General features: G+C 47.1%; 1 protein-coding gene across 1 annotated transcript in view; it reads right to left on the reverse strand.

The window, feature by feature from the left end:
* LOC139052136 (uncharacterized) overlaps positions 1–12872 on the reverse strand; it is a 39895-nt gene that overhangs the window by 8068 nt on the left and 18955 nt on the right. The window contains exon 2 of the mRNA XM_070529230.1: positions 4008–4099. Coding sequence (XP_070385331.1) covers positions 4008–4099 — 92 coding nt within the window. The remainder of the gene's footprint in view (positions 1–4007; positions 4100–12872) is intronic.

A 12872-nucleotide genomic window follows, 5' to 3' on the forward strand; every position in this document is an offset into this window, starting at 1 on the left:
CTCCAATAAGCTCCTCCGGAACTTGGACGAACAATCAGTTGTGCTGCTCACCGGAGAGGTCAATAAAATTTGGGAAACGGGCCTAGTCCCTGACTCCGGGAAGACAGCCTCAGTGGTGCTCATCCCGAAACCAGGCAAACCTCTTGCGCCGGAGAACATGCGGCCCATCTTACTCACGTCCTGCGTGGGTAAGGTGGCCGAACATGTCATTCACAACCGTATATCTAGGCATATAGAAAATAAGGAGTTATTCCCTCACAACATGGTCGGCTTTCGGCCGGCACTCTCCACACAGGACGTCATGTTACTTATAAAGAGGCAAATCATTGATGTCGACACTAGAGACACTCGGGGCACCGTTGCTCTAGACTTGTCCAAGGCTTTTGATAACATCTCGCACCGGTTCGTACTAGACGCCATCTCAGATCTGGGCCTGGGGCCACGATTACATGCGTACGTTAGCTCGTTCCTCAGGGATCGCAAGACCCTGTCAAAATAGGGCAAATCAAATCGAAGGAATTTACATTGGGAGCGAGAGGCACCCCGCAAGGGGCGGTCATCTCTCCCCTACTGTTTAACATCGCCATGAAGGGCCTCTCGGACAGACTGGCCACAGTAAGAGGAACGGGTCACGCCCTCTACACGGATGATATTACCGTGTGGTGCATGGGAGGGTCTGACGCTGCAGTTGAGAGTGCGCTCCAAGAGGCGCTCGACATCACAGAACACTTCCTACTAGACACGGGCCTGAGTCTGTCACCAACCAAGTCCGAACTTCTATTGTATAGGCCCACCCGACGGGGGGTTAGGTGCTCCACTCCCTTAGATCAGGTTCCCATAGCCCTCTATACGAGGGACGGACAACAAATTCACAGAGTGGATACCATCAGGGTCCTCGGACTCTTGCTGGAATCTCGCGGGGGCAACTCACAGACTATAGCCCGCATTACTACGAAGACGGAGAATATGCTTCGGCTTATCCTCAGGGTCTCGAACCGCAGAGGGGGTTTAAGCAAGAGCAATCTAGTCAGACTCTACCACGCGTTTCTGATGAGCCACGTTAACTATGTAGCCTCCGCGTTGCGCTGCTCTAAACGGGATGAGGCCAAAATCGACGCCCTCATGCGCAAAAGCATCAAGAGCGTGCTGGGTTTACCACTCAATACTAGCACCGCGCGTCTCATGCAACTAGGCATGCACAACACCCTATCAGAGGTGATCGAGGCCCAACGAGTGGCTCAAATAATTCGACTATCATCATCGCGAGCGGGGAGACGCATCCTCGAGTCCGTTGGATGCGGTCACCAGGAAATCACGGAGCGCAACGTGACCCTATCACCCATGGTCCGAGATACGTTCAAGGTAGATCCCATGCCACGTAACGTCCACCCTCAATACAATGTAGGGCGCCGGGTAGCCAGGGCTTGTTCCCTGTTAAAAGCGGCTGCTGCCACTCCGAATCTTGCATGTTTCGTTGACGCCGCCCAGTACGAGTGCTCTGATCACTATGCCGTAGTTTCGGTTGACTCCTATAGCACTCTCATTAATTCAGCATCCGTGCGGAAGGTTTCTTCAACAGTAGCCGAGCAGGTTGCTATAGCTATATCACTGAAGGACCCTCTACGTTCCAATATCTTTACAGACTCCAGATCGGCAGCCCGAGCTTTCGCCTCTGGCTCGATCTCAAAGGAGGCGGCGGCCATCCTCGGCAGCGAGGGGGCTGCTGGTTTTCATAGCATCAAATGGTTCCCGGCCCATATGGTAATCAACGTACACTCTGAGCTTGTTAACGCCAATGAGTTGGCCCATGACTGTGCGCGAGGTCTTACACACCGCGGCGGTTCAGGTGGAGTCACGGGCGGCGACTTAGGGCTGTACAGGGATTCGCTTCTCACCTTCCATGAAATCTTGACACATTATCAACTTGCTCGGCGGGCCTTTCCGCTACCACACCCTAAATTTAATAGACCACAATCGTCGGCGTTTCTCATGCTTCAAACGGGGTCATTTCCCTCCAGGGGCAGATTCAGTCCCTTCGCGCCTAATGTAGAACCCCACTGTCCAGACTGTGGGGAGGCGTACTGCTCCTTGTCCCATATGCTCTGGCAATGCCCTGCGTTACGCAGCTCATCGCTAACCACTCTAACCGACTGGGAGGCAGCCCTTAAGAGCGGCGACCTCTCAGAGCAACTACGGGCTGTCCAGAGGGCCTGCGACAGCGCGGAGGACCACGATCTTCCGACCCCGACGTGGGTGCGGCCCGCGACGGCTACGGGGACTCCCTGAAAAGGGAGGTACTCTAACGCTGGTTCCTCAGGACCATTAATAAAGTTCTTTGTCTGTCTGTCTGTTCAATGTGTCCGACAAGGAAGACCGTGGCTGCACAAAATAGCTCGCTCATATTTGTGTGGCGTGTCAAGACGGAAACACTGACACATGGACGACTTCCAGGAGCATGACAGTCACACTTTTAAGCGCAAATTGCCTAGTTCGCTTCTCGAAATTGCCAGCTTAGTTTTTGCAAAGCTGGAAACGATCACGAACACTTTGTATCTCGAAAATTGAAGGACATTTTTCCAATCCATCTCTGGATTCTTTCAGTTGAAAAGATTGTAAATAAGAAATAATGTATACTATAAAAAATCGAGCAATCTGAAAACGTATATTGCTGTGTTAAAGCAATTCAGACGAAAGCGCTCATCTTCGCCATATTTAAGGAACTTCGAATGGTTTCTCCAAAACAAGTTGTGAAATGCAGACTAACGTGCTGCCATATAACGTACCCTCAAGAAAGTGAACGCATTCACAGAGTACACAGCACACGAGAAACGTTTTTAAATCGAGCACAGCGCCCCTACTGCTAGTAGAAGTACCTCTGCGACAAAGCATCTAAATGTTAGCCATGCTTGTGAGAATACAGAGCGTGAAACTGATCTTTGTTATAGTGTTAGTGGCAATGGATCAGGCTGATCTAGTCTGACAGAGGGGTGTTTTCATCCTTCAGAATTTCGTCTCCCCTCTGTCTGTCGGATGGGTGGAGCCACAGAACGGAATTGCTGACAGATAAGTCGGTTTTTTAGACAGCCAATTGTTAAAAACTAACTTAAGGAAGAGCTCATGGCAATGAGTTGACAGCAACAGACTAATTCCAGGATCAAAGCACACGAAAGTAATAAACACAGCGAATGGAATGAATCTGCTAAACAACTTCTAGAATCTCTAATAACTGTTTGAAAGTCAATGATACTACGAATAAAAGAATGCGCAGCGCACAAATGCAGCAGGTAGTCGAGTGGTACGTACAATGCAAGAGCGAGTGTTGGGCCAATGTAGTGTATAAGTACCCGACTGCTGGTTACCCTGACACGCCAGAAATTAAAAATTACGTTGTCTGCAGACATTCGCTCGCAAGGGCACATCACGTACTTTTGAGAACTCGTCTATTTCCAAGGGTTCACTTGAAGAGGATGACCGTCGAAAACGTTTTCCAAACATCCTCAAGAATGACACTTATTTGTAAGGAACGGTCATATTTATCCTAAAGACCCCTTTTGTGGCTGCGTGGATGCAATAAGAAAGAAATTGAAAGTTAATTAGTATGACACTCGCCGAGAACTTTCCATACTAGCTGTTGGAATCGGTACTCGAAGTAGCTCATGAAAGCCGCACGGAGCCACTATTGACCCCCTTGATATCAAATAGAATGCGCAACAACGTATGCTAAAACATTTTCGCAAACGCACCAATTCTATGTGTCATCATTATCATACCAGGCAGACATTCTGAACTTTCAATGAGACTTCACGGATATATACCATCTAAAGCAATCCTACTTGAAGCAGGCTGATGGGGGAACCGCAGCCATCGCACATTGCGGTAAGGTATAGACAGCGATGGCTAATGATGATATATGTAGTTCGCAACTTCGATATTCATCCTCAGTGGTGATAGACACTCAAGTTCGTGAAACTTATGCGCACATACCCTTATCTGCTGCACATACATACCCCAGCAAGAACAGCCTCTTCCTTCTCTCCCGCGGGCTCGGCGACGGCTTCATAGCAGAAATGCGTGACCTGCTCCCCGTCCGTTCTCTCATCTGCAGGCAAGCAGTGAACAGATGGCTTAGTGAAATAATTTCCTGTATTTACATACACCTTGCAAGCATCAACAGAGGCATTGTGTATGGGGGGATGAGGGCGAGGGTTAAAGAAGTCTATACAAAGTAGGTTAGCAAACAAAATACATAATGGCAAGTACGTAAGATAAAGGAAAATTACAGCTTGGGTCAATCCTGTCCCGAAGGCTGTGGCGCAATGAAGGGTCAATGTCACAGCGGCTGCCATGCTACAGATGCAATCATGTGATTTACGATTGTACCTGATTTATGAATGTACCAGGGTGGTCCCGTCCTTGTCGCGTTCATTTGGGGCACGTTAAAGATTCCCTCCCCTGGTGGTCAAAATTAATCCGGAGTCCCCCCCCCCCCCCCTACAGCGCGCCTCATAATTGAGTCGTGGTTTTGGCACGTAAAGCCCCAGAATTCAATTTCTTTATTTATTTAATTTAAAATATCCTTACAGGCCTCGTATGAGGCATTGGGTGAGGGCGGCGTCACAGAAGGACTAAACTAGTATATATATTGGGCATATAAACAAGCATAATATACATGCATTATTAATAGACAGTAGGAAATGTATACACATCTTATACAAGCATTAAAGCATTGCGCAAAAATATTAGGACCGGTAGAGTACATATCAGAGAAAAGACAAACAATACAGTTCTTTCGATTAAAAAAATGTAAAAATATATAGCCACTCTATACAAATACTAAATTGTATTAAAAATACAAGAATAATGAGCAAAATAATGATATCATAAACAAGAGAGCACTTAACTGGAAAACAAAAGAAAATGCCCCATGCATTTTATTGAAGTTCGGCAGTGTAATATGAACTGATGTGCTGGTGGAATTTATCGGGATCAGTTTCAGATACGATGAAATCCGGGAGAGCGTTCCAGAACCGAATGGCACGAAGAAACGCCGACCAATTGAATGCATGAGGGGTCCCGTAGATGCGTGTGAAGGTGAGGTGACACATATTCTGCGAAGTTTGCAAGGTGCGACTTGAAGCCGTAAAGAATATTTTTTAGCCGTATGAGCGTACTTGTGAAATAATGACATGAATACAAAATCACGTCGAGTACTTAAGGGCTGAATTGAAATATCAAGGTTTATTTGTGGGATGCTTGAATTGTAGGTGTAGTTATGTGAGATACACGTAGTGGTCCTACTTTGACCTGATTCTAACAAGAGCAAATTAAGGTATGTTGCTGTGACCAGATTGGAGAGGCAAATTCGAGCTGGGGCGACCAAATGTCTCATAAGCTAGCTCATTAATGTTGTAGGGAAAATTACACAGGTTTCGGCGTAAGTACCCCAGTGATGTTGGAAACACTAGCACATATAGTAGGAACGTGATGAGTCCACGAAAGGTTTCGTATGACATTATTGCCTAAGTATTTGTATGAAGTAGCTGGAAAAATTGGCTTATTATTTACGTGATATTGGAATTAGAGATTGAGTGTTTACGAGTGGAGGGCATTACTTTGCGTTTAGATGAATTAAGAGTCATCAACGAAGTGTTACACCCATACAAAATAAGCTGAAGGTCGTCTTGAAGAAGGAGGTGGTCATCGGGGCTGGTTAGGGCGGTAAGTAATGCAGTCTTCTGCGAACATTGGCACTCCAGATGCTAAGTTATCGGGAAGATCATTAATCTATATTAAAAATAGTAGTGGCCCAGTAACGCTACCTTGTGGCACGCCAGAAGTGACATAGCAAAGCGCGAAGAAAGATAGTTAACAACTGTAAATTGTGGGCAAATAGAAAATCCAGAGCCAAGTTAGCGTCAGCGTATCTAATCTTAGTGCGTTTGCTTTTGAAATCAGGCGGAAATGGGCTACACGTTAGAACACCTTGGAAAAGTCATGCAAGATGCTATCAATCCGTACATTATGGTCCATGTCTAAATGCAAGTCAGGCGTGGATTCTTAAAGCTGTGCCAGCATATACCGTGTGTCCGAGATAATTTGGAGCAAGATTTTTCAAAACCAACAGCGCTACAGAAATCGCACCAACTACAGTAGTGACAGTTGGTGCGATTAATAAGAATATGAGAATACTGACCAAGGTCAGTGACGAGAATATTGACCTTGGCAGTATTCTTTCGTCACTAAATGTTGTTTTTATTTCGTCCACTTTCTAAATAATGCTGGAATCTCTAACTTGTTAATTATCAAGTTGTAGACCAAGCATTTCTTCCTTGCTAAATTATGTATTGTTGTCTTTGCCGATAAAAAACCAAATCCCGCGATATGTGAAAAAATTCTGCTCCAGTCCACGATGTGGCGAAGGTGGTTGGCAAGCGAAGCTGTGGTAACACCTGATCTGGTAGACCATTATGACGTAGCCTTGAACTCAGTCCTGCCGAGACTGCGTATGCGGCCATTGTGCATATCAGGAAGTTTTAAAATTGGGGCCCCAATCGTCTTGCGGTCCCAAGACGATAGCGGGCCACAACTCAGCATGCGCAGAACGGAAGGCAGCCTTGGGTCACTGCATTGGCGCCAAGCGAAAGAGCTTGAACTCGAGAAATAATGTGGGCTCCAAATCCGCCTTCGTGGGCTCGAGTGGGCGACGAGCAGTCGCGCGATAGCCACGAAAGGCATACGAGCACGTTACGATCGGCCAGCGGCGGTAGCGACCTTCTGTCCTACCGGCCCCGCTGCGACGATGCCTTTTGTGAAGCCAACAATGCGCCCACTTCGGACAGCCCTACGACGCCAGTAAGGCTAGACACGCTTGGCCGACCTAGTATTGTCAGCTGGTTCGCTGTCGCCTTCACGCATGGATTGGAGGAAGAAAACTCCCGGAAAAGGATGTCCTATGGCCCTACCCCTAGAATCCGGTCATTTCACATACGCGGCAGCTAATTGCGGAGGGAGCTCTGGAATCGAGACGCGCTAGCTTGAGTCAAGCGTGACAAACCCTGTCTACGAGGCACCACTCCGGTGTGTTCAGTGAAACAAGTGCGGAAGTGAGTGAACCCTCACCCTCAAAGGTGGGTCCTTCGACGAATTTGAATGCTCCGATTCGACGAAGATTGGACGGCAGGTAGGACAGAGGGTGAAACAGCCACTTTTGGCTCTCCATTGTGCTTAGTTTTCAGTTACGCTAGACTGATGAAATCCCACGTTCTCCACCCTTCATGTAGATATTGTAAATAAATCCCGTACTCCTCGTTCTCGATAACAAGTTCCTCTCTTCAACAACGTCCCTAGCGTAGAGTAGTCGGACGACGGCTTAGGCCAGCTACCTCTGTTACATGCCTGAACCGAACTCTTACAAGCCGCAGCCGTCCAAATCTCGTATCGCTCAGGGAAGTTGCTTGCAGAGCAAACTTGCTATGTTCCGAGCTATATTCGGCATTTTTTGAGCAAAGGGACAAAAGTCGATGCAGGACACTAGCTGCACTCGCGTCACCGTCCTGTGAACGCCCCACATCCTCTCCTTCTGGCTTAAAGGGACCCTGAAACGATTTTGGCGATTTTCTACAAACGTACTGAGTCGTTAGAGTAGGTTCTTCTGATCATTAATTGATGCATCTAAGTGCTCTGCGTAAAGCGTGTAATTTATTATAAGGTTTTAAAAATACCCATCGCTGCCGATCGCAGCGCACTGCTCGGCGGAATTTTAAGCCGCCCCTACCCATATGATGCAAATAACCCATATTACGTCACATGGGCGAGCTATCTGATTGGCTGACCAGGGCGCGTGGTCGATAATTTTTCCAACTTTATGGTGAACAAATGATGCTCGTAATAGTTGGAATGTTAGTTACTTTGTTTTTGTAAAAAGAAAATAACTTAAAGAGAATACACAAGAATAGTTTTTTAGTACACTTCAGCACCTCCGGCACACAGCAAGTGTCGTCTGCTTGTGTTACAACGTACTCCATTTTGACGAGAGCTCCGCGGTCAGAGTCGGTCTCAGTCTTTTCGCGAGCACTATGATTCGACTTTGTTGCCTTGTGGACTGCAAACCTAGCGACCTGCAAACCGCGAGTGCAGTATTAGGGCAAACGCAAGCGCAAGGGGACAGGGTCTGGCCGCTTGACTGTGCCGGGATGAGCCACGAGATGAGCAGAAGGGCAAATGTGAACGGTCTGCACGGTGCAGCCACCTGGTGGCACAGAGCTCAACCATACACAGTAGCAGCAACGAAGTGTATTCTTTGCTGCTGGTGTGTATTTTTCGCAGGAGTGTAATCATCAACACGTTGATTTATAAATGTTTAAAATGCTTTACACTTGGTTAGAGCAATATTAGCGCTTTGTTTGACTGGTTAAGCGCTGCGCCAGCAAGTGTCTGGACCGTGCAGACCGATCAGGCTGCTCACGTACTTCTACGCTAAAGTTCCTTCATCAGCTTGAGTTTATGCCTCCAGTCATTTGCCGAAATGACCAGCTTGCCTGTTTTTAGCGGAGTACCGGACACGTTCGGCGCTACGACAGAATGCTCGCAACGCACGCTGCTTCGATAGCTCTCGGTCGACGGCCAAGCGGCTAGCGGAGAGGTCTCGCGCGGGAGGGGGCGTGCTCCTAAACAACCGGAAGTGAGCGATGTGACGTCGCATCGTGACGCTAAACCAGTGAAGGCGGAGCTTAGCGCCGCTCGCTCGGCGAGCGAGTTGAGGAAGAAAAGCATAGCTAGGGAGGAGGGTAACTTCTAATCGCTTGCAGCTCCATTAATACGTAACGCTTCACTTAAATTGTGGGGCGAATGTTCTACTTAAGCTGTACCCTACGCGCCTACAAAATTTGTCCGAACCGTTTCAGGGGCCCTTTAAGAATGGCAGAATAAAGTCATACAAATAATAACCTAATTATTTGTATTTCAAACATTTCCAAGCCTTCTGTTTTCTGAATTAAAAATGCATTCCTTTAGGTTTCATTTCCAAATAAGCTTGCTTTTTGCTTTCAATCGGCTTTTTCACCACTGCCACGTACCGAGCGCGTAACCAAACGCTACTCTTGTCGAAATTCTAAATCTCTGATTCTCCTCCGAAACCAAAAGTAACCAGAGCAATTCAAAAACTATAGATGTTGCTGTTTCTTTCGTCGCTAATCGTACTCGCGGTGCTCTTCTGGCGTCGTAACTGTGCGTGGCTTTTCCAAAGCGCTATATCACAACACAAATAAGTTCAGTTGCTACGCGGGTTTTTACATAAGAACGCGTTCCGATGTCCCTCCCTGCTTCCTATGCTAGAGTTGTCGTTTCCCGGCAACGGCAATTTATGCACCCATAGTATTTACCAGGAAACGCTTGCGGCTAATGGTATGCTCCAAGCCGCGCTTTCCGGCTTTTTTTTTCTTGCGAAAGCATTATATGCTCCATGAAGCGGAAAATCGCGCGAGCGTCCGGTTTTATCATCCGACGGTACCGGAACAAACGTCACCAGGTGATGACGTCACATCTCTGGCGCTGGACCTGCTACAGCTCACACTGCGAAATTCCATGGTGAACTAGATTGAATTAAGGTTAGATGTTAGAGTAAGGTGACTCAAGCTGGACCAAAGCAAATTAAGGTGAAAAGTGGATTAAGTTCGGTGCAAATAAGAGCATGATGAATTTGGGTGGACTAAACTGGACATGTAAAGGAAACGTGACATCATGCATGATGTCACGTATCAAGGACGTAACCAATTACACAGGTCGTGATGCTTTCGCATTCAAATTATGTAGGGTAATTTTCGAGGATGCTTAAGCTTCGCCTTTAAGGGTGGAACGCGATGGTATTCAAAGATCCCTAACTTCTCACGCTTCCCGGAAACTGGAGCGTATGTGACCGTAATGTTTACCTGGACGCGCTCACCGCGAATGCTATGAACGCAGGCGACCACTGTGGCGGAACCACAGAGAAAGAAATTCAACAAGAGGGACACTCGGCGAAAACTGGCAACAGGAAACACGTCACGCTTAGTTTCAACCCCACCCGTTAGTTGACGCGAGCATCGGAAAAAAAGGTAGTGAAATTAACTTTCAACGTTTAATTTTTTTTATTCCTTCCCGCTAAAAGTAGAAAGTTTCGCGTTTAAATGAACTGATACTTCGCGACTTATTTTTCCTGCATCAACTAGCAGCAAGCTTGCAGCACGCCACATGCGCCATATACATGCGTGATTCGCCAGACATACCACCGAAGCGAGCGAGGCCGGCTAGGCATGTGAAGCTCGCTTGCTCGGTGACCCGTCTCTTTTGGATGTAGCCCGCTAGTTGGGCTCCGTCGTTTGCTTGCCTTCCGTATGCATTTCGACACGGCACCGCTGCACTACTGGACTACAGCAAGGCGAGGAATTTTGTTTGAGAGCCTGCAACGCCCTTCAAGCACATTTAGGCTTACTGCACAAAACAACCTATATAGGGACAGTTATCGAGAAACAGCTCCGCAGTCCAAGCCTAGTTAATATGAGTTAATTATTCGTACTGGGAGATGTTTGCGACGCTTTCTATGAGCCCAAGCATTACTATAACTTATTTCGGTAGCTTTTGGGCACCCTCGCCGCACCTGGCTTTGTGACGAAAAGCACCTCGGCCGTGTGACGCAGTTTCGTGTGACCTGAATCTTACCGAGACAAGTTCTGGCGCTTTCTCTGATCCCAGACGTTATTGCAACTAAGTTCGCTACTTTTCGGGGTACTTTTCACGCGCAGTGCCCGCACTCGGCGTAGTGGCGCTGTTAGCAAAAAGCAGCTCGGCTGTGTGCCGCAGTTAGTTTCGCGTGTACCGAATCTTACTGGGAGAAGTTCGTGACGCGTTCTATGACCTCCAAAATTATTGTAATTCATTTCGTAACTTCCTGGGATACGTTTGAGGCATGCTGGCCGCACCTGGGGTCTTGAAGCGGTTTGCAAAAAAGCAAGCCGGCCATGGTGAGTTAGTTTCGCGTATACTGAATTTTAGAGGGACAAGTTTGTGATGCTTTGTTTGGCCCTGCGTCAACATACACCTTATTTCGGTACATACGCTTGTCGAAAACACGACGAGCTATTGCCAAGAGTGTTAACACGGGAGTGTGTTGCTTGCGCCGGCAGGAAGCGTAAAGGAGACGCATAGGATGGAGGATTCACATAACTATTTTTGCATACATTTGAGCTTCTGAGGCTGCCCTTTTATGTCCATTTGTCACGGTTGGCGATCGTATGTGGTATACATATTTCGTGCAACTGTTGTCGATGTTTATGTGGTTGGTGATAGTAAAGATTTATTTAAATATGTAGCAGTATACGCTTTCGACAGCTGCCATGTGTGGCGGAAAGGCTAAAAGTGGTTAAGATAACCGAGCACGGGAGCTGCGCGAAAACAAACTTTCGCCAGATGAATGCTTGTTCTTCAGTGTTTTGTCTTTATTTGCTACGCTGCGGATTGTTCACTGCAGTCGCTGTTTAACCGGGAACTTGGCTTCGTCTGAGAAACTTTCAACCTCGTTCACAATATTCAACCAAATATGATCCGCCGCCAACATTCACACCTGCAAATATAGGTAACTGCACTTGCTTCAAAGATGCGCTGCCTCGAGGTTATACCTGTAATACGGCTACACCAACCCGAGTAGTCGAATAAACGGGCGTGATTATGCCGGAACATTTGTAAGCTTGTTGAACCGACGAATATTTCGGCTCACTTCCGCTGGCCGCAACAAGGATGCACCGTCCGTAGGACTCACAGATATAGGTCTTCTCACTACCATTACTTTTATGCCGTTCCATTGTAGTTCTTGATTCAGTGTTTATTTTGAAGCAGCAATGCACGTCATCATCTCCGTTCATGAGCCTAACGTAACTGTATTGTAAATATCTATGCTCCACCGCTTTGCACACGCTAGCTTGATTCACCTATTTACCTGCCAGGTGCATGTCAGCATAGCTACCGTGGCCATACCTGCAGTACTGCCGGTGTTAAAAAAAGGAAGGAAGGAAAGTAATTAGAGTATGGTGAAAGAATTTACATTGTGGGTCTTAGCATACCGAGACTCTTGCGGAGAACGAGGGACGCACTAATGGAGAGCTCTGGAGGAATTATCACCACCTGGGGTTAAGCAACATACACCCAAAGGGCGACAAGTGTTTTTGCATTTCCGTCGAAATGCTACAGGCGAGGCCGAAGCGCTAGGACCACCAGATTACCGCGGCAACTGTCGTAAAAAAAATGATTCAGCTGTTTGAAAATACATAACGAGGCGCGATTTCGCCTGCGTATCGAAGCTGATAACGGCTCCATTTCTAGCCTTTGAAGTCGATGGCTCCGCCGCAGAATGAACATTGAATAATCGCTATTTGCCTGTTGTCTTGTGCTACATTTGTATGATCAGCACCACCGCAATGAGCATTTTCTGCTGTCTGGAATGCAAGGCATTTTCTGTGCACAAGGTGAGCCATCCTCATGCACAAATTATAAGAAGCCTATAAACATTCACACCAAGGACAACACAGGAGAAATTACTTCTGCTTAATAAATGTAATAAAGAAATTATCAATTAATGGAAATGAATATGGATGAAAAAACTTGCCCCAGGTGGGGAACGATCCCACAAACTGCGCATTACGCGTGCAATGCTATACCAACTGAGCGACCGCGGCGCCATTTCTCCATCCAATTTCTGGGGTATTTATATTTCCTAGTAGAACCCTTGGAGTGTTAGCGAGCGCCAACACTCAGAAACCTTGCCGGTGGATGTGGAACGTCCTTTTTGCCGCAGGCGTCCCGAGAACGTGATTTTTTGGGTAAAGGCAACCGGTCAATAAACC

This window comes from Dermacentor albipictus, unplaced genomic scaffold (genome assembly GCF_038994185.2).
Source record: "Dermacentor albipictus isolate Rhodes 1998 colony unplaced genomic scaffold, USDA_Dalb.pri_finalv2 scaffold_19, whole genome shotgun sequence".
Lineage (NCBI taxonomy): Eukaryota > Metazoa > Arthropoda > Arachnida > Ixodida > Ixodidae > Dermacentor > Dermacentor albipictus.